General features: G+C 42.0%; 1 protein-coding gene across 6 annotated transcripts in view; it reads right to left on the bottom strand.

The window, feature by feature from the left end:
• LOC105928475 (CUGBP Elav-like family member 3) overlaps window positions 1-20,673 on the bottom strand; it is a 38,997-nt gene extending 18,324 nt beyond the window's left edge. The window contains exons 1-5 of one of the 6 annotated variants that reach the window (XR_004930504.1): window positions 20,571-20,673; window positions 20,006-20,232; window positions 19,741-19,778; window positions 19,029-19,302; window positions 15,203-15,285 (exon numbers count right to left, since the gene is read on the bottom strand). Coding sequence is in view for 5 of the 6 variants with exons in the window: in XM_036134459.1 (XP_035990352.1) it covers window positions 15,203-15,285; window positions 19,029-19,173 (228 nt within the window). In the remaining variant the exon portion in view is untranslated. The remainder of the gene's footprint in view (window positions 1-15,202; window positions 15,286-19,028; window positions 19,303-19,740; window positions 19,779-20,005; window positions 20,233-20,570) is intronic. The other 5 variants (XM_036134459.1, XM_036134464.1, XM_036134473.1 and 2 more) reach the window with 5 other exon arrangements.
• Window positions 20,674-21,381: the final 708 nt, after the last annotated feature.

The raw sequence follows: 21,381 nt of genomic DNA, 5'->3' as shown, positions 1-21,381 counted from the left end.
AGTTCAAGCAGCAAAAGTCAGAACAACGCTAGCGACGTTTGGGGTTTGCAATCAACATCAAATACAACTTATTGTCACCATCACGGCATCTCAAATTCTTAGAACAATTTATTTTAACAATTATTAACGATAATAAATAATTGCCCATCTGTATAATGTAAATATTTTTGGTTATTTCAATCCCACAGAAAAATTACAGCAGATTAGATTTATAGTTCAACGTTGAAACTGAGCACTATTCTCAATATTTGTAAAAGGCGTGATGGTTGCGAAAAAAACGACTATACCAGTTTGCTGTGACTGCACAGAAGAGTTAGGGAATCACGTATTTAATTAGCAGACATTGGTAATTAAACGTTGCGACATTTTGCCAAGTTATCAACCCAATCAGCATTTTTACGCAGAAATGATAAAGAACAAATGTACTGAATATAAGTATTTAATGTAAAATATATAATAAATAGACCGTATAGCCTTCATGTAGGGTCACATCGTTCACTGTGTTTCAAACTCTATAAATTGTAGTCAGAAAATTTTAATATGTCAGGACCGCAAAACAATCTAGATGTCATATCGTGTTGTGATGGTAAGACCGGATTTGTCCTGATTATTCAAAGCAACACGAAGACATTAAAATGTGAGAAACAGGGAGTGAGCAGTAAGGTGGAGCAGAAGCACAGCTCCACCCCGCCATGCTATCATCTCTCTTCAGCACCACGTTAGGCTTTGCATCCCTCAGGTTCCCTAGCAACCTGGCATCTGGCTCGACTCCGTTGCCTAGTGACGCAGGTCTGCAACCATATTACAGACTCGCGGTGCCCCCTCCCCCTCCCTTCCTCCGCTGTCTCCCTAATTCCTTTCTTCACACCTGAGAGGTCTGCCCTCCATCTCCTCCATTCAGTAAGTTATCTGGAAGAAACCCTTCACCGGCCTCTCTGTTGGAGCGTGGATTGGCAGCATGTCCCGTCCTCTCGCTGTGTTTTTCCTCCTCATTCGCCTGCACAATAGTAACATCAAGCCACGCATAAAGCAGAGAGCCGAACACCGTCTTGATCCCTGGAATATTACGCTGTTTTCGTCAAGCCCAAACGAGAACATTCGGCATGCGGCGGCGGAGCACTCACTGAAATTTGATCCCGTGGATTTAGTTCAACATAATCCAGCAGCACTATAGCGGATAACTGTTGGACCTATGCACTTGGACCTTCTTTCTATTTTCGGGTGTGTAAGTCCTTTGGGAAATGAGCTGGTGAATTAAAAAGGCTTGTTCGGAGCCATACAAATTCACGGCTGCAGAAATCTCACATTCACCGAGATTACATCCAATTCGGAGGCCTGTGACACATTTGGGATAGCGGCGCAGGCAGGAATCCAGAAAACACAGGACTAATATCCAAATGGATTTATGTTCTAACATGGTTAAACCTAAATACACTGGTTTATAATGCTAACATTTAATCTTAAATAAGCAGTAGGAGTAGCAAACCAAGTTACTTATTGGGGAAGAAATACAAAAGTTCCCTAATAATTTAATGGCAAACACTAAATACTGAAATCTAAATAGATGAATGCATGTATTTTTTAAAGAGTGAGGAATAAAGTCTGTCAAACAAATACTTTTCCACACTCTCTCATGAAATATACTGGTCGGGCAACCACTGCTCTTCATGAATCTAAAAATGAATTATAAGACAGTCTATGAACAGTAAGGAATATAATCATTACATGGAATAAAAACTGTAGAGGGTTACTAATTGTCCAAGAAGTGGAAGCCCTAACAGGTTCTTGGCCAGATGAATTGTTTGTGAAAAGCTCCATTGCTCCGTGGTCAAAATGAAAGAGATCAGTGTTTGGAAAGCCAGTTATATAGTTTGATATGTAGGAATCACATCCCAGGTGCAAATAAAGTCCTGGCATCCCCTTTCCCCGCCTAATCACACCCACCCACACACACACACACACACAGACACACTCTCCCCTTTGACAGATGTCTCTCTTTAAAGTGACAGAAGTAAGCCTGACTCCCTCCCACCCCTTCCAGCACCCGGAGAAAAGCCTTTCTACTAATGCACCACCCGCCTGTCCCTTCCTCCACGCTCATTACAGAAAACTTTTGTCCCGTTTCCTCCTTCTTTCGAACCCGACCTCCTCCACTCCGCCCCTGTCTCACCCTGCCCCCTCCATGTCTGCACGTCCCTATTCAATAAAAGAACCTCTTCAGGGCCCTCCTGCACGTCTCCTAGCCCCCATTTTCATTCATACAAATTCACACAATCATCCAGGCCCCCCCCTTGTGTAGGCCCGGTCCTATACGTCCACATAAATAAAACATGGTGCCTTGGCGTATTTCAGCAATCGCATGTAAAGAATATAACATAAAACAGGATCTGGTGTCGATGTAAGACAAGAACATTAACATTTTGATAATTTTAAGAATATCATAAAGTTTATAGCGGTTGTCAGCAATTAGAGTACAACAGTGCTGCCCCTCCCCCGCCCGTTGCTGTACCCTGCTGGGTAGCTGGCGAAAAAAAAAAGGCTACTGCACTTTCCCCCTTCTTATAGGAAACTGAGAGATGGCTACTTGGAAACATTTTTAGTCTCAAAATAAAAGGAGAGCCAGGAAGCGAAAGCTAAAAGAGTGGGGCCCATCGCTCTTAATGATGCTGTTTTAAAGCTACGGTTGCAGAGATAGATGCAGCGTTATTTTCTATCAGGCTAGCTGCTTGACCTGAAAGCAGAGTATCGTCTTGGTAGGCTTTTGTCCCTTAATAAAGAGCGAAGTGTTTGGTCTATTTATTTTTTTTTTTTAAGTCTACGTATCACAGTCAAATGCTAATACCGTTTCTATACCTCTGTGGATCCTTAGGTCGCCTTATTTTTTTTTTTTTACAGAAGCTTCATCAACTGTAGCTTTTCTGTTTCACACAAAAGCATTTAGCAATTTTTGTTTTAATCTTTTGTGTAAACGGCTTCATGGCTTCACCACGATAAGGTGAAACCATGGCATTATCACTTAAGGCTACGATGGCTTCTTGGCCTCACACCAGCCTATGCCTAGTGGTCGGGTTTACCGCGATTAAGTTCTTTCTTATAAACCCTTAAAGAATGCAAGGATGAAAGAGATCGCTGTGCCCTTTCAGAAGAATCTGGGTGTGAGCTCTCTCCTTTGTTATTTTACACATGAGCAGCACTCAAAAAAAAATTATAAATGAATGTGAATTCAACGTAAACAAAAAAAAAAAACAAACAAAAAAAATGCCCCCTGTGCTGTGCATTACACGAGAGTGACAGTCAACATTTTGGTGAATAATTTTACAAAAAAGGCACGAATATGACTGAATAATGATGCTTGTTAATTGCAACCAAGCAGCCATTTTTTTTTCTCTGCGTGGAGTTGGAAAACCGAACCTGCAGAAGCCCTGCAGAATCTGGCCGCATTTGTAAAACAGATGGTGCTGGAAATGGACACAGTTCGGTTTAAGGCTTCTTTAGAGCTCGCTTTACGAGAGACACTGTTTGGCAGGGAACGTTCATGCAAGCTGCTAATCATGCGTCCAAAGCCGTATAATTATCAAAGCAGCCAAACACCTAACTGTCCCTATGTGTTTGTCTTCCTGTTTTTTCTATTATTTGCTGCCTCATTTGGACCTTTTTCTCGCATAATCACTGACCTTGATCTGTGTGTGTGTGTGTGTGTGTGTGTGTGTGTGTTTGTGTGTGTGTGTGTGTGTGTGTGTGAGCGACAGAGGCCTTAAAGAGGCAGGCCCTCTCCAGGGTCAGGCTTTTATGAGGCTATGATTAGATTCTGCTTCAATTTTGTGGTGAAATATGAGGCCGGTTCTCTTTCTCTCTGCATGTTGCATGCATAAACGTACCTACACATAGACCCCCAACCCCCCAACATACAGTGTCCTGCTAAAGCGTTCATAAACCATTCTGTCACATTCACTGTATTTTAACTGGCTTTCACTTGACAGACCATCACAAAGTGCTGCATAATTTTGCAATGGTAGAAAAACTATATAAGGGTCACAATTTTTTTTAACAATAACAACAAAAAAATAAGTAAAAAGTGCGACATGCAATTGAATTGAGTCTATTGAGAATCACCTCTTGTTTCAAATAAAGCTGCTTTTACCAGCATTAAGGTTCTGGATCAAAATGGTCAAGTTCAATGTACTCACAGGTCACAATCATTTTTTTTAATATATTTTCTTTGGTTACAAATGTAAAAATAAACTTTCACCTGCTCCACAACAAATTAAACACTGAATATTTTATAGAATCAGACACAATAGATGGAAAATATTAAAAGGGTCTTTACAATTTCCTACATTTTTGGGCTTGGCAGTTTTCTATATTCGTGGTTTAGAAAAATGTATTTAAGTAATCATATGGGCCACGCTGTCTTTTACAACGCTTGTTGTATTTAGGCAAGTTGTTTGAATGGGTGAACCGACTACTGGATGCCTGCGGTCCTGTTTACTGTAAAACTGAAACGGTTAATAAAAGACAAACGCTTTGTGTTATGCAAACATTTTTTTTATTCTCAGAGGGTTTTAATCTGTCTGAATCTTTTGTGGAAGGCCTTGTTTCAGTGAACATGTCACCATGTTTTTTTTTTCTTTGTTTTTTTGTTTTTTCTTTTACATGACCTGCTTACGCTGATTAATCCCTGGATAGATTTGTGTCATTGTATTATTTTGGTCGTGGGCCACACCGAGTCATTCTGAGGGCCACAAACGGCCACACTCGTAATATCCTGGATCTAGATACTTCTGAAGGAGTATTTGATCTCAATGGGTCTTTTCTCTGGTTAAATAAAGGTTTTTTGAAAAAGATAATAAAAATATACCAAATGTTGTGTCTATTCTTCTTTTTCCGATAGATTCTCAACTAGACTCTCTTTATGTAATGTAACACAGTTAGATCTGGTATGTTTCAGGTTGTTTTCCTGTCAAAAAGTGAACCTCCTTGTCAGTCCTCTTTACCCTAACCCGTTATTGCATTTTATAACGCGTCTCGTTCCATATTCCCCCGCATCTAGCTCCATCAGTCTTCCCATCATCTCTGACCAACTTTCTCTCCATCCAGTGGCGCCTCCAGAAATGTTTCATAGAGGGGGGCCAGATGGAGCCACTTAAACTCTTGGGGTGGCACTGAAACTAAAAGCCAGAATTTCAGGATTTTATTCTACTGTTGTAATAAAGCTGCCTGTAGAAAACTACCAGAAAGATTTAAGTAGAAGCTTACTAATATCTTTTGGTTTTTAATGTTTTTTTTTTTTGGGGGGGGATTTTTAATGTTCCTAATGATCTAATGTGCATAGACCAATAACAGTAAAGTTAACATTTTGAGTTGAACAACAATTTCTTTTTATTGTGTAATTATATTTAGAATAAGGTGCACATTTATTAATTTATTGGAAAACAAAACAGTTACTAGGGGAAAGTAGATACTGGCAGATACAAATAAAAGCGCGATAGAAGCTCAGGAAGAGCTGCAGCCTACAATTTACACTGGTCAGTGGGGGTGGCCAGGACATGGCACGGGGGGCCATGGCCACCCCTGGCCACCCCACTGGTGGCACCACTGTCTCCATCCCACAGCCTGACACTACCTCCACCATCTTTCAATGAGGGACTAGTTTGTTTAGTCTGTTTTGTTTATTAATGAAGAATTTTAAAATCACACATCCTTTTTCTTACACATTATGCGCCACTTTGTACGGGTGTATCCCCTAAAATCCCAATAAGATACACTGTAATAAGGCTGTAACACGAAACAACTGCGTGCTGTAAAACACTTCCACATAGCCAAAAACGCTCAACCATGGACACACATACACACAGCAAAGACGTGCAGACATGTGCTGTAAATAAACACGCTAAATCTCCATTAGCCTTAGATGCACACGACCCAACGCAGACACACTCGGTGCTTAAAAACAACAACCTCGGTTTGGCTCCTCCTCTTTCTGTCTGCCTCTCACAAACAGACACAGCGCCAAATCTACACCTGTCCCTTTACTCCCATCCCGTCCCACACACAGCGAGGATAAAAATAGAGAGGCAGCCTGAGGGATGGGGGGGGGGGGGGAACGATACACATCACAAACCCCATCAGGAGGAGAGAGATAGAGGGGGAGGAGGAAGAGATGGAGAGAATATGAAGGCAGAGAGAGGGAAGGAGAGAAAGGACTGGGGTCTGTTCTAAATTGAAAATGCAGCAGTAAGCAGCGAAGGGGAATAGTAAACAGCGCTGCTGACCACATAAATATGCAAAATTAGCCTACAAACTCGCCCTAGTGGATAATTGCTCATCATAGCTCTGCCCCACAGGGAGGTTGTCTGGCAGGCTTCTCAGATTGCACATAGAAACTCGCACACAGATCATACGCCATACGAGCAGACCGTAAGTGGATCCGATAAACATCGACCACACATGCGGGATGATGGACATATGCAAACATGCTGCCTGTCGTCGTAGGCTCAGAGCGCAGGGAATAGCAGGCCTGGTGAAACACCCACGCCGTGTGCTATACCTAATAATCACAATTTCTTCCCCTGTCTGGTCGGCGCGAAGTGACGAAACCGAAGCGAAAGCAGGAGCAACAGTACTTCTGAGCTTCTGCCCCCCCTGTTCATGCTGCATGCATAAAAAGTTCGGCCTCTTTGGCCAGGGACATCCATAAATTCACGCGTCCTCCTTCGGAGAGGACACGAGCTCAATAAAGGGAGAATAAAACAGCTCCCGTCATGTTTACAGCTGTAACCGTGAGGCTACGGTAATTCAATTTATCAGCCCCAGCGCGCCATCGGACTGCATGCGTTCAATCAATATGAAAAAAAAAACTACAAACTGTTATTATTTTTTAATAACCATATCGATCCTCTGCTGTAACACTTATTGCTAACAGCTTATCTTGTGGCACTGCTCCCTTTTTAATCATTTATAAGCACAGAGAGTGTCATGGGAAACACAAGGGTTGCGCTTGTGTGTGTTGTGTGTGTGTTTGTGTGTGTGAATGCGCAGTTTTGGCTCTAATCAAAAAACAGGGAGCAAAATGCTGCCTGGAGAGCAGTGAAGCATGACAACACACACCTGGTAAGCTGCTTATCACACTTTAATTTCACCTATACTCAGATCTGCGGATGCCAGCATGATTAAACCGATGTGTGTGTGTGTGTGTGTGTGTGTGCCAAGGATGTACACACGTGTGCGCATGTAGAAACAGTCGTATGTGAAGCAGCACAGAAGATGAAGGCAGAGATAAACACAAAGAGGCTGCAGATTAAATGGGGGGAGAGAGCGATATTAACAGCAGAGAACAAAAGAAGAGATAAGAGGAAAGATATGTGGGGGAAATACGACAACGGTAAGCCATGAAGAGATGGAGAGACGGATAACGGCTGCAGGCAGATATGAGGTTAAAACCTAACCAGGATGGGAGGGAAGTACAGCTTAAGAAAAAAAAAAAGAGGGATAGCTGGATTGACAGGCCGATAAGGACAGTTTATTTTATGTTTATTTTATGAATCATTATTGCACTGAAGTTACCCGTTGAGGGATGACCGGTTTGGCTAAACTCACGTTATTGTATTTTATCTGGATTTTAATTGATGGGCACACACAAAGTAGTGCCAACTGAGAATTTCAAATTATGTTCCTGCCCCCTTTTTCTTTGCAAAACTGCTTTAGCTCACTCAGACTGGATGGAGAGGAGTGGATGAAATTTTGAAATGTTGCCACAGATTTTAAATTGCATTCAGGTCTGGTCTGGACTTTGATCGGGCCCCTCGATGCTCTGCTCGTACGTACAGGTGGATGGCCGTGCAGCTTTGAGAGACCACATATATGAAAAGCAGGTTTGGGGATGTCCTATACTCTTTGTTTTGTTTTTAAACATCTCTGCTACTTAACCCCGGACCTGTTTGGTGTGTTCCTTGTTTTTCGTGGACACTAATGTTCTCTGCAGCCCTTACAGAGCCGGTGGACTCTGTTTACTAACCAGGCGACTTCTGCAGGCAACAGGTTGCACTGGACGTTAGGGTGTGATTACAAAGGCGTGCCACACTTCTCAGATTTCTCTTACGTGTTTAAAAATTATTGCTTTGCAAAAAAATTGCTTCCATTTCACAATTATATGCTACAGCGTGTTGGTCTATCACATAAAATCCCAAAAATATGAATTGTTGTACAGGACAAAGGACAAGGTGCAACAATAGCATTGTAAGGCTCTGCAACTGCTGTAACATTCTTTGAAATGAGTAAATGTATACATGCAAACAATTTAGATAAATTCTTGATATTGTTTTCCGATGGTTGTCCGGAGCAGAGAAGAAAAACAGGACAGAAAAGCAGACATTGCTATTCCGCCTAATGAACTGCAGCAGACTATGTAAAGCTAATATTTACGGCGGATGTCACGACTGCCTGGAAGGAATGTTTTACTGCTCTGACAGCAGCCTCTCCAACGGACCGCCACCTTTACACCAAGCCTTGACCTCTGACCTGACACCCAGGCTACTGCCCAACATCCCTTCAAACTAGCAACGCACAAAAACCAGACATACATAACTTTTAACCATCGATGACTCACACTTGCAATATTAGCTGCACATGCACAGATGTAGAGATATGTGTCAACGCTAATGATACGTATAAAAGATAATTTCAGTAAAATCTGTAAAAAAAAAACAAACGGACAACAACCTTAAAATATAATCTTTCAATATAGCAGCACCTTCTCAAGCAAAATTTTTTTTTAGAAAAGTTCAACATTTCATATCTGAAACTATATTTAGTGGGCATCAAAAAAATCCCGTGTTAAGAAATAATTGTTGTTTCTTACTAAATCACTGGCGCCAATAGTGTCGGTACTCCTGCTGTTAATACTAGGGTTGTCAAAAGTATCAATACTAAATATTTTAGTATGAGGCAAACGAAGAAGGGAAACCCAAATATCTTGATAAGCCTGTGACCAAACAGTGCTTTAAAGTGGTGGAAACAAAGTCAAGCAGCACAGCAAACCTGGCTAAACATGTTGAGGACCGACACTCTCGTCTTCATGATGAATTATGACAGGTTAATAAATTAAACTTCATGTTCATACTTTAATTTAATACATTAAACGTATTACTGCTGTTAGCTGTTAATGTTGTGTGATTAGCTGTGGCTAGCATGCTACTAGGCATGTGTTTTATTTGGGTTATTTATTTAACATTTATTTGCACACTTATTTAACTAGCATCTGTGATTCTGTTGAGAATGCACGTTCCACGCTGAGACTGAAAAAGGTGAGTTTTTCATGCTAATGAAATATTTTTTTATGACTTTAGTACGCCTCTAACTAATTTTCTACAACAGTTAGGTCTTAAAATGGCCGTGAAAGAAGGTTGATTATAAGTCTGCCAAGTTAAAAGACTCAATGACAACCCCCTTTTCAGTTTACTGGTATAGTCCACCAGATTTATGTTTTTAATTTCCTGCTATTTAAAAGAGTTCATGCCCTCCAACAAGGCTCCTAGGGATTTTGGAAGAGAAACAGGCCCACGGCATAATGGATCTATCCCCGTTATTAATAGTGGGCACATATTGATCCTGATGAGGCAGCCTTAGTCCTAAAGATCATGACTCAGGTTAAAGTCCCAGTACCAACAACTTTACATGTGTATACTTGCAACCGTGCGACACAAACGGTATTTTATCTCAGGTACGCCTTTCACTGGCATCGTCTTATTGGTTTTGTTTAAACTTTAAACCAAAAACACATTCCTGCGACCAACTTTTATGATTCCAGTATTGATGCGTCATTCACGCTTCCCAAGCATGTTTGTGTGAATGCCTCCCTGAGGAAAACTCTGGGACGCATCTAATACAAACATCTGGAAGCTACAGGGCTTAATTTTGGTTGTGCTGTCTATTTTCTTCTACTTTTATTAAAGCCGTGTAACCCCTGTTCTTCCCATGATGTGCTTCCTCCTGCCTTCTCACGCTGAATTCAAACCAAACAAAAAGGCACAGGACGCTCCGATAAGGCCATCTGTTCATCTCGCTCTCAGTCCCTCTGTACTTTTTTTCTTCATTTCTAATTGGAGAATCTCCCGCTCTGCAGAGGCTAGCAGGGAGATTTGAGACAGAGCACACCTCTTTTGTTTTCTACCGCTTACATGGATTAATCTGAATACAGCTAAACAGGAAGAAATTGCTACAAGAGCCTTTTAATTGCTTAGCAACTACTGTACAAGACACAAACACATCTGTACAGGAGGGACGCTGCTCTTCTGTTAAACTTTCACGCTTAGCCTGATGTTGCTCGGCTTCCTGCTTCTTAGAATCGTCTTCAGATTCAAGCTTTTTGTATACACGTCGAATCCAGAATGTGTAAACGGAGCAAAGTTTGCAGCAAACTCGTCTGAGAGCCGAACGAACAGAGCTGCTGGAAGATGAGCAGAAAGGGGGAGGGGATTTGGTGGTGGTGGTGTGGAGGGGGGGTTGGGGGGTGGGGTGAGTGAAACGGTCAAAGGGGTCAACTAATCAAGAGGAAAGGAAATGAGATGAGAGCTAGAGGAACTGTGGGGGAGGTGGGGGGGAGGAGAAGTATTGAGGAAGACTGGTGTAGCGAGGACGACTAGAGAAGAGTTGCCATAAATGACTGTGAAATTGGGAATCTGAGCAGAAATTGCGAGCGTGCAGCGAGAGGAAAAATGCGAGTAGAAGACAGTGGGACGGGAAAAGAGGTGGGGAGGGGAGGGATGGGAGTGGGGATACCGTGAAATGAATGGATTGGGGGAAGTGAGGAGAACATCCTGTAATATCCTACTGGTACGCGTAGACTGGAAGACAGGAGGGGAGGAGCTGAACATGGGACGGGTGGGGAGAGGGGGGGGGGGTCTCAGAAAGAGAAAAAGGAAATATAATGGAATGAGGCGAAGGATCTTGAGGGTTGGGGGAAAGCATGTCACAGGGAAAGAAAAGGATGGGACAATGGCCAGGAGTGTGAAACGAAGTGAAAGTCACTTCAAAATCCTCTCAAGGAAAGCAACAGAGGCCGACAGGTGCAGGCAAGAGCAGCGAGGGAAGAGAAAAGAGACGAAGTTGGGTAGTGGGAGGTTACGGCAGAATAAAACCTCAGGACATACAGCAGTGGTGTTTTAGGTTGGAGTAAACAAATTAAATCTATACTTCAAAGTACAGATGTACTGGTGACTGAAATAAGCAAATTATCCGCTTGAACAGACCTGGCCGGTGATTGGCTGGTTGGCAACTCAAAAAGCTGATAATTTCCGGTTTAGCGAAATAACCATAGAAAAACAATACTAGGTTGAGCTAATAACTCTGTTCAGTGTGGATGATGCTACTGAGCCAAGAAGTTAGCTGTTTTCAGTATCGATGAAGGTAGAGGACACATAAAAGTCAGAAGAAGCTACATAAAAGGAAAGAGCTAGTTAAGAGTTTAAATGGTCTATATTATGCTTGTTGAGCCCTCCAAGGTTATCTGTAGGTATGCATTTGATGAAATATTACCTTTGGCTCTATGGCGTATTCATTCGTTATGAAATATTTGTTGTTTTCTTGTACTATTTTTCCTGCCCGGAAGAAAGACGTTAGCCTTGTCTGCAACACCGCCTCTCCCCATGTGGGGTCGCCCTAGAGTTGCTCTTGCATGGTATAAAAAAAGAGCCGTTGCTGTCGCTGTGTAGATTAGGTGCTAAAAGAGCCACTTCGTCTCAACTCTGAGCAGAAATAATAGCGCTCTGCCTCACGGTACTGTTCATGGAGCATATTGTTCACTGGGCAGGGGGCGCCTTCAAGGTATATAATTACTGGAGGGGGCGGCTATAATTAATGCTCTACGTAGACTATAGCAATAAACGGCAAATGGCTTGTACAACAACTGAGACGGTCGTGGCATGGGCTCAAACCAGCAACCTGCCAATAGGATGAACTCTCTAACTCCTGCACCAACACTGGGGTACAATTGTCTGTGGGGAGGGGGCGAAGGGGAGGGAGTAAAACTCCCACCCAACGTGGGCTTGATCCCAGCAAAGAACATGAAGGACGTTCTGAAGCACCTTTTATATTGTTTACTTTTTTGGCCACAAGTACGGCTTAATTTCGTTGCTTTCACGAGAATTACTCAGACATGCATGAATCAAAAATAAAACTCTGGGCATGATTTTATTGAAGCAATAGTATTATAACATAGTTAAAAGCTCAAAAAAGTTGATTTAGCATGATATGGGCCCTGTAGAGCATTATCGAGAAGTCAAAGTTAGGCAAAAGAAAATGGAAATCGTCAACTGGCCACAATTGTCTGAACTTCATACCTCGAAGTGAAGGCATACTGCCTCGAAGTGAAGGCATACTGCGGCAAACTTCAGGACAAGACGGCATACAATTAGGATTAGCGGGATTTTAATGAAAATAACCAAATAACAACGATACAATATGTATATGCTTTGAGTGAGCTGTGAGCACCAAAATATTATCTTGGTAATTTTTTCCCCCCACATTCTTATTTGCAAATGATTGTGATTAAAAATACTTAAACCTTCCTATAAACCTAAAAAGACAGAACATACTGAGAATACTCAAAAAGAAAGTTTTCATCAAAAGTTTAGGCTTTCGTTCTAAAAAGCCAAAAACATGATATTTTAGCACAAAGGGAGCGGGGCTTGCAATAGTGACACGCTGGGTTTCTTAGTCAGTCTCTCTAGAAGCCCCCCCCCCCCCAACCCCCAAGCTAATCCTTCATCTTTATATTTACAATAATTGATACAGTTTATCTGGAAAATATGCTGCAACTGTCCATGTGTGAAGCATGTCTCCATACAACTCTGACCGATGATCACAAGCGGAAAAGGATGAACTAAAACACGGCGGAGAGTTAAAACGATAACCCAAACAACAAATGGCAGCACGGGGGGGAAAATACGAACCGAACAGCGGACTGCAGCGAGGTGTTCTAAATGCAGAGAGGTCAAACGTCTTAGCAGCCTCTAATTGGATTAATGTCATTATAAACACGCTGCTAGTAAAGGTGAGTGGGTATGTGCAAACACAGAGGCGTTCTCCAGCTACACGAAAAAGCATGCATGATGGCGCTAATGTATGTATGCATGTATGTAGGCATGGATAAATCAAGCACAATGCTACTCTGGGCATGAAGAATCAGCATCATAAAATAGCTAAAAGTTTAAACAAAGAGTGGGGTTTTCATGATGTAGGCCCTTTAAATCGGTATTGAGAAGTCAAAGTTAGGCGAAAAAGAAAAAAAAACGTAAATCAGGCCACAAATCTTTGAACATATCGTCTTTATAGAAATCTATATCTGACAGAGGCATTCTCCAGCTACATGAAAGAGCATCCATGATGGCGCAAAGTGTGCATGTATGCATGCATGCAGGGATCTGGGCTCATATGTGTGAGAACATTTCCCCCCTCCCCCACGTCCTCTCCTCAGGCTCTCCTTCAACAATTTTCTCACAGAGATCTTATCAACGCTCCAGCTTGCGGAGAAGGTGCAGGAACTGAAACTGCGATCGGTTGCAAGGCAACACGGAGAAAATGAGAACGAGGGGCTTGCAGAAAACGGCCGAGGCACACTAACTACTCTGTTGTAATTGCTGCGAATCCGAACTTAGATAAGACAGGGAAAAGGGCCTTTTTTCACCCCCTAAATGACTTGCATCTTTACATCTCGCCTTCTAGTACCCTCAGTTTTGAGTTTAACCCCTTGTGTAAAAGAGCATAAATGTGGAAACGATGTTTAATAATGACGCACCAGTAAATTGCCCTGAAACATCCCTGCTGCCATCAGATTATACAATGCTGCAAAATAACTGTAACAATAACTGTAATTATAACTGCAACTGTAATAACCAACATGCAATAACTAATGTGCAATTCTATTTAATACACTGTGCAATAATCCTGAAAGAAGCGACTTCTGCTGCTACCACACCCGAATATATGTCAATAAACACGCGTATAAGTACACAGTACAGAAGACATCGTCTGCCTTATTTCTTTTTGTATTTTTTTCTTTCTTTTTGCTTTTTCTTACCTACTCCTTTTGATCCATAGTATAACGAGGACATACTGTGTATATATTTGATGCACCTCGTCCTACTTGACTCCTCTTTCCTATGACTACTGATCACTGAGCCGATGTGACATGTGAATTTCTCCAATGTGAGATCAATAAAGCTTATCTTATCTTAGCTTATCTTATCTTAAACATGGACAGAGCAGTTTTCCCTTGGTAAGTTACATATAGAAAAATCCTACATTTCCTTTCCAATTCCTGTGTTTTGACATACAAACAGGGATAATCTTGTTATTCTTTCATCTTCTGTTGGCTTCTACATTTCTGTTCTCTTTCATGCGTTTTTAGTCCTTTCAATAAAATATTGGAATCAGTCAAACATCAAAGAAACATGCAATTGTACAAGCCACACACACACAAAAAAGCCTGATCCAAATATCCCAAACAAGATACCTGGAAATCAGGTCAGAGCAAAAAAAAGAAGAAGAAGAAGGGAAGAGCTAAAGATAGAGAGCTGCAGCCTATGAGACAGACACTCTTCTTGCACAGTGCCCCCTCCATAATGAACAGTGTCCTAACCCTGCACAGTCATTGCTCACAATCCCTCAGCAGAGCGACTGTAGGGAGCCGGGGATGAGACAAAGGGGAATGGTCACATTAATTACACACACTCTCTAGACGGCAGCTATCACCGGGGGGGGGCTAACAGAGGGAACGACGGTGAGATGGAGTGACAGTGAAACATAGAGAAATGAAGATGATAATGCTCATGGAGTACCCTATATGTCTCCAGTGAGAGGGGGAGTGTTTGTCCTTAGCAGCAAGACGCCTGCCGGCTGCTGGGTTATGTCACTGTGTTACTAATGGGAGCTGAACTGCACACACACACACACACACACACACACACACACACACACACACACACACACACACACACACTGAAGTGAGCCCCGGTGTGTATTTGTCTGCATGGTAGATGTATATGTATTTAGGTGGAGGGCTGGTATTTGTAATACGAACACATACATGCAAGACTTGCGCGTATGGCTGCGTATGGTTGTGTAAGTTGAGCGGTGCCTGGTGTCATGGGAATTGTGTGTTTAGGACTATTTGTTTTTTTTTTTGTTTTTTTTTTTGCACACGTACCCCTGGTAGTGTTTTCTGCTCGTGGAGAGCGCTCTGGGCTTTCAGGGCCGACTCTCGTGCGCAGTACGTCAGAAACGCGCATCCTGTCAAAAAGAGAGAGAGAGAGGCAAAAAAGAGGGGAAAACAGGGCGGGGGTTGGAGGGGGGCGCAGGTACAGGAGGTTAGTAAATGAGCGTTTCTTTTATTTCTATTTCTGCATCTCCCCCCCCAAGCAAACCGGTTAAACATTTCCTGTTACTGTTGCCTTCTCTGAGCTGACGCCGTTTGTTCAAGATAATGAAAAATCTTGGTAAACGTAACAGGTACTCGACTCCAGACATCATCTAATACACTGCAAAAATGGATCTAAAAATAAGTAAAATGTTCTTAAAGTTAGTGTATTTATCCTTGATTTGAGCAGGTAAATAAGATTATCTGCCAATGGAATGAGTATTTTGACCCCTAAAATAAGATAATTAGACATCCTGCACTTGAAATAAGAGGATGGAGATGAATTGTACCTATTTTAATCGCAAAAGTCTTATTCCATTGGCAAATCATCTTATTTACCTGCTCAAATCAAGGACAAATACACTGATTTTAAGAACATTTTTACTTATTTCTAGTTCCTTTGTCTGCGCCCCTATGTGCTCACTGCAAACAGGGAACTAAGCGTAAGTAAAATTTTCTTGAAATGAATGTATTTGTCCTTGAATTGAGCAGGTAAATAAGATTATCTGCCAATGGAATGAGTATCTTGACCCCTAAAATAAGATAACTAGATATACTGCACTTGAAATGAGATTAGTTGTTCCTACTTTAAGTGCCAGAACCTTATTCCATTCTTGCACTGGCCTGCTCAAATCAAGGACAAATACATTCATTTTAAGAAAATTTTAGCTTACTTTTAGTTCTCTATTTTTGCAGGTACCTGTGCCTGAGAGTGTGAGGGAGGAGCGGATAGTAGAGCTGTTTACTACACCTGTCGCCAGCACACAAGACAACGAGATTAGCATCAGGTTAGCATCCACTCTGACATCTCACACCGACTTACATAGAAGCAGATTAAAGAGTTTAATTCACACAGAGTGTAAATCCGAGGAATTCGGTGCGACTCAACCAAACAGGAGAGGAAGAAAAGGACGCGAGGAACAATTAAGATGCGCCGGCACACACACAGACACACACGGATCTTCAAAGTCCATCTCATTGCTTTTAAGAGGGGCTTATTGTGGCTGGGGGGGGGGGGGGGGATTCTCAAAACAACAAATTCTTTCCCCTGTGTCACCCAGGCTTACAGGCCCATTACACTGATTGGAGCCCATGGACTAATCTGGTTCATGTAACCGAAAGGACCCCTGGTCACTGCGTGTGCAAGGCTGTGTGTTTGATTGTGTAAAAGAGAGGGTATTACATAGAGATGAACCGAGAAATCGACTGATGGTCGGAATTGGCTGATTTTCAGCTTAGCCACTGCTGACCGGTGACTGTCTGGTTGGTAACTCGTAAGGCCAATCGTTTTTCTGGTCGGTAAACCCAACGTGTCTAAGCGGTGGCAGGTCGGAGCGAACTACAACCTTCTTCAGTGTGGAAGTTGTTACTATGGGAAGAAGAGTCAAAGGCAGCTGTTTTCAACATCCCCACACGGCAAAGAGGGAACTAAAAATAAGTTAAATTTGCTTAAAATTAGTATATTCTTCCTTGATTTGATCAGCTAAATAAGACTATATGCCAATGGAATGAGAAGTTCTACCCCTAAAATAAGATCATTAGACATCCTGCACTTGAAATAAGATGATGGAGATGAATTGTTTTTATTTTAAGTGCAAAAATCTTATTCCGTTGGTAAATAGTCTAATTTACCAGCTCAAATCAATGAAAAATACAGTCATTTGAAGAGGATTTTACTTAGTTTGACTTCCCTTTTTGCAGTGCAAGGTGTTTAGGGATGAGGTCAGAAGAAGAAAAAAGCCGTAAAGACCTATTTTAAAGAAATCTGTCTCTCCTATGGAGTCATGATGGCTTTTCCGTCAGGTTGTCATCACAGAGAACTAGATCTCAGCGAGTGCAAGCTATCTCACTTGCTTTGCTTTTTGGCAGTTTTGGTCATGACTTTCAGAGACATCGTGCCGAAGGACCTTAATCTGCACCTGCTTTTGCCGACATTTCATCCGATTTCCAAAGGACCTGGAGCCGACTTCAGCAGATAAAAGGTAACCATGAACGTAGCATAGGAAATTTGATCTGCTTTGGTCTGTTGAGCTTTCAGCTTCTGTCTGTCATGAAAACATGCTGGGTTTCAAAACGTTGGCAGTCTACTGTCAATCTCCAAGTTAAGGGAATGGTCGGAAATCTCTGGAGGATACAAACAGAGACTGATGTTTTCAATTAATAATGTTACCGCACAAGTCCCTATTTGGATATTCATGTTCGAAAGTCAGCTCAAAATGCTTTTATCTTAGTTTTAAAGGAGCAAAATTCTGTTTTAGCGTGACTGCCCTCTGAAAGACACATTGGGAAGTTGCTTCTGCTCCTAAAATATATGTTTTATTAATGACTGCTTGCGGCATTCAGACGAGATAGAAATATTTTGAACACTATTAATTACGGATCTTAAAGAGAATACAGAATCAGCTGAAATTGGGTTTGGCAGGTTAGAGCTTTACAGAAACCTGCAAAAAAAAAACTTCCCTTAAATTTCTGAGTGAGGCACCTCTTGGATTCTACTTAGTTTACAACCATTGAAGAAAAGATACCTTTGTAATAATTACGAAAAAACAAAGTCTAGGACTTTGTTTATTCCCCTGATAGATTTAGGTTTAAATATTCATTTTAATTTGACCAACATGTTTCTTCTGCCTGGATGTAATGTCAATGTTATAGAGCGGTGCAGCCAGAGTGATGGCAAGATGGCCTTCCAACCATTTTAGGTCCATAAATACATCAGAATCTTTTTTGAAGATAAATAAATAAATCTGATAAATGTTACGGTATGTGCCTTGAAGCAAAAAATGGGGATGATCTTGCAATTCATTCATTTTCTGCCAGATGCAAAACTGCTACCCCCATCAAACAGCTTAGAGTACACATTTCCCTTTGTGATCTTGTCCTTAAAAAAAAAAATCAATCAATCAAAGTTATAGTCCAAAGGTCATACCTGAAAGAAAATTGGACATTGGTATTGGCCAAGAAAACCCAAATCACTGCATCTCTAGCAACCACGTTGGCAAATTTCTGCTAAATGTTCAGCATACATGAATATATTTAGCCAAATCCAGTTGATTCAGCCAATGATCACAATCATTTGTGCCATTGGCTGGGATAATGACAAAGAGGGTGAAGAGAAGGTTGTAACAACCATCACTGTCAATTTCACAGCTAAACAATATGAAATACCTGCAGCCAAACATATTTTAAACTAACTAAGCTCTTATGGAAAGAAAGATACAGCTCAGGCAGCAGAACGAACAACCCCAGCCACCCGGTCAGTTTTGGTGGTCTGCAGACCCAGAGCTCGCCCCGATTAAATCCGAATTACTAACATGACGACTGTTTTTCCTGCGTTAACGATGAATTGCACGATAACCGCCCCTTCCCTCGCTCCACACACTAAAAGCGAGGTTGCCTGACTGTCTTCGTGATCTCACACCGTGGCGATAACGGGAGATGAAGCCGCGAGGGGCTGTGACAGTTTCCATGGACACGTCTGACAGCTGCCTCAGAAAAATCCACCCATGCAACTCCCTCCGCTGTCACACGTCTACCTATCCAGCCCTCCGTTTCCTGTCTCCCTCTTGTCATTTCGTCTGTCTCCCTGCTCTGTTTACCGTGAGTGGGTGAGACCCACCTTTGTGCATCCCGGTGTATTTATCCTTAATCACGGTCAGCTCGTAGATCTTGCCAAACTGCTCAAAAATGGGCTTGAGGTCCTTCTCCTCCAGATTCCGAGGAATCTGCCCCACGAACAACTTGATGGCGTCGGCCTCCTTCATCGGTACAAAGTGGAGGTGATGGCTGCTGGGCCTGAGGGTTGGGGGGTGGGGGGGCGGTGGTGGTGGGGGGGCGGTGGGGGTCCGGTGAGCAGATCAGGAGCAGGTATTTCTGGAGGGGAGCAGCTGTTGCTGGACAAGTCATAATGGAAAAAAGCAGAGAAAAAACATTTAAAATTAGATTTTAGGACTTTCATAAAATTACTTCGTTGTGGATTTTCAGTATAAAGAAATAAGTGCAAAACTGTAAAAAAAAAATACAATTTAGTAAAAAAATGCCGCTTATATCTAAAATAGCATCAGGGTATTTCCTTTAAACGAATGTGTTGGTTAAAAAACATAAACATTTTTTTTCGTAAAGGTGTAAATCTGTTCAATAAATCGTTCAAAAATAAACACATTTGAGCAGAACGTATGATGACAAAGGGCTCTGTTAGCTTCTGGGAAAACAATTATGCAAATGTTAATTAGCCAATCAGGACAAAAAAAACAACAATGACGCTTTTCCCTCCAATTAAATACACATATATGAAAATAAAATATCTGTAAAAGAGAGAGAAAAAAAATCACCTGATTTTATGGGTTGATAAACGGTGTTGGGGGGGTTCCTGTTGATGAAAAAAAAAAAAAAAAAAAGAGGAAATGAATGAGGACGGATGGCAATGGTTGCGCCGGAGCAGTTTCTTTGTTTAGGCAGCTGTAGGTTAGAGCATACACACGGATGTCATGGGGCTCTTTGTCCGACCCCCTCTCAATGTACACACGGCGTATACATGCACACAGACCCCCCCTTTAGAACAAAACAATGCCCACGGCACCCACGAGAAGCTCTCACCGTCAGTAAGTCACCCTCATGGAGCCCGTGTGGATCAGGAAATAAGTCAAGGATGCCTCTCGGTTGGAGTCCCCCGTTGTTGTCCTCAGCGCTCCGCTCCGCTCTCCGTCCCGTCCGCCAGCCTCCTCTCTCTGGATGCTCGCCGCTCTTTGTGCCCAGCCGCGCTTCTGTCCCTCCTCCTCCTCCTCCTTTCTCCTCGCTGATACTAGCTACTACAACCGGCTCGACTGTTCGTGTTTAAAAAAAAAAATATGAATAAATAAATAAACAAGTGAACAAACAAACAAACAGCCAAAGGCGATCCTGAAAGGAGGAAGATGAAGAGTCGTGGCGGCTGACAGCTTCTCGGCAGAACCGGTGGAGAGAAAATGTCACCAGAAAAAAAAAGTGGAAGATCACTTTTGATTTTCTACTTGATGACCGAACTGTTTTGTTTCTTTGTTGCTGTTATATATATATATATATATATATATATATATATATATATATATTTTTAATTGAACTAACTTATAATTGTTTAAGCTTGCCTAGTCTCGTGTTTCAGCCTCGACGGTATTGTTCCCACCGTGATGAGGGGGACAGTTGTCTCTCCAGCTGTCCCTCTTCCCGTTTCTGTCCAACGGTTGTGGATCTTCTCTCACGTCCCACTGAGACCGGTGTCCCTCCGCGCTCGCTAGGCCCCGCCCCCCTCCTGTAACCAAGGCTGCCGCTGGCTTGCGTGTGACGTATCTCCAAGGGACCGTCAATAAATACGTTCACGAAGCAAACACGAAAACACACGGAAGGTTTTTTTTTTCCCCCCACCTCCTCCGAGTCACTAAGCTATTAAATCAGCAATAGTACAACCTCCATCTCCCGATGTAGTTGGGACGTTTTATGAAACTAAAAACTGAAGACAATTATTAGCAAATCCTGTTTAACCTACTGTATATTTAGTTAAATAGCTCCACTACAAAGACAGGATATTTAGCGTTCAAATTGATCAACTTTGTTGTTGTTTTTTTTGCCAAATATTTTTAATTGGATGCCTGCAAATTTTGAAATAGCTGGGACATGGCTATATTTGCCACTGTGTAACTTCACGTCTTGTTTTAACAACACCCAATATACTTTGGGGGAACTGAGGACACTTTTTCCAACTAATGAAAACCCAAAATTCGGCTTGTTTGGAATGCTAGAAATGTTGCATAAGACCAGTAAAGAATATTCTAAATATGAAATTCTAAGTATGTCCATGCATTTAATATTTAGTCAGAGATCTTTTTGTATAAATTATTCTCAGTGCAACCTTCTCACTGCACAATGCGGCCTTCAGCTCATCTGGATTGGTGGGTCTGGCCTAACATGTTTCTTTTGACATATATTCTCTGTCAGGC

The sequence above is a fragment of the Fundulus heteroclitus genome, chromosome 3 (genome assembly GCF_011125445.2).
Source record: "Fundulus heteroclitus isolate FHET01 chromosome 3, MU-UCD_Fhet_4.1, whole genome shotgun sequence".
Taxonomy (NCBI): Eukaryota; Metazoa; Chordata; class Actinopteri; order Cyprinodontiformes; family Fundulidae; genus Fundulus; species Fundulus heteroclitus.
This window is presented reverse-complemented; position numbering and strand designations above follow the sequence as displayed.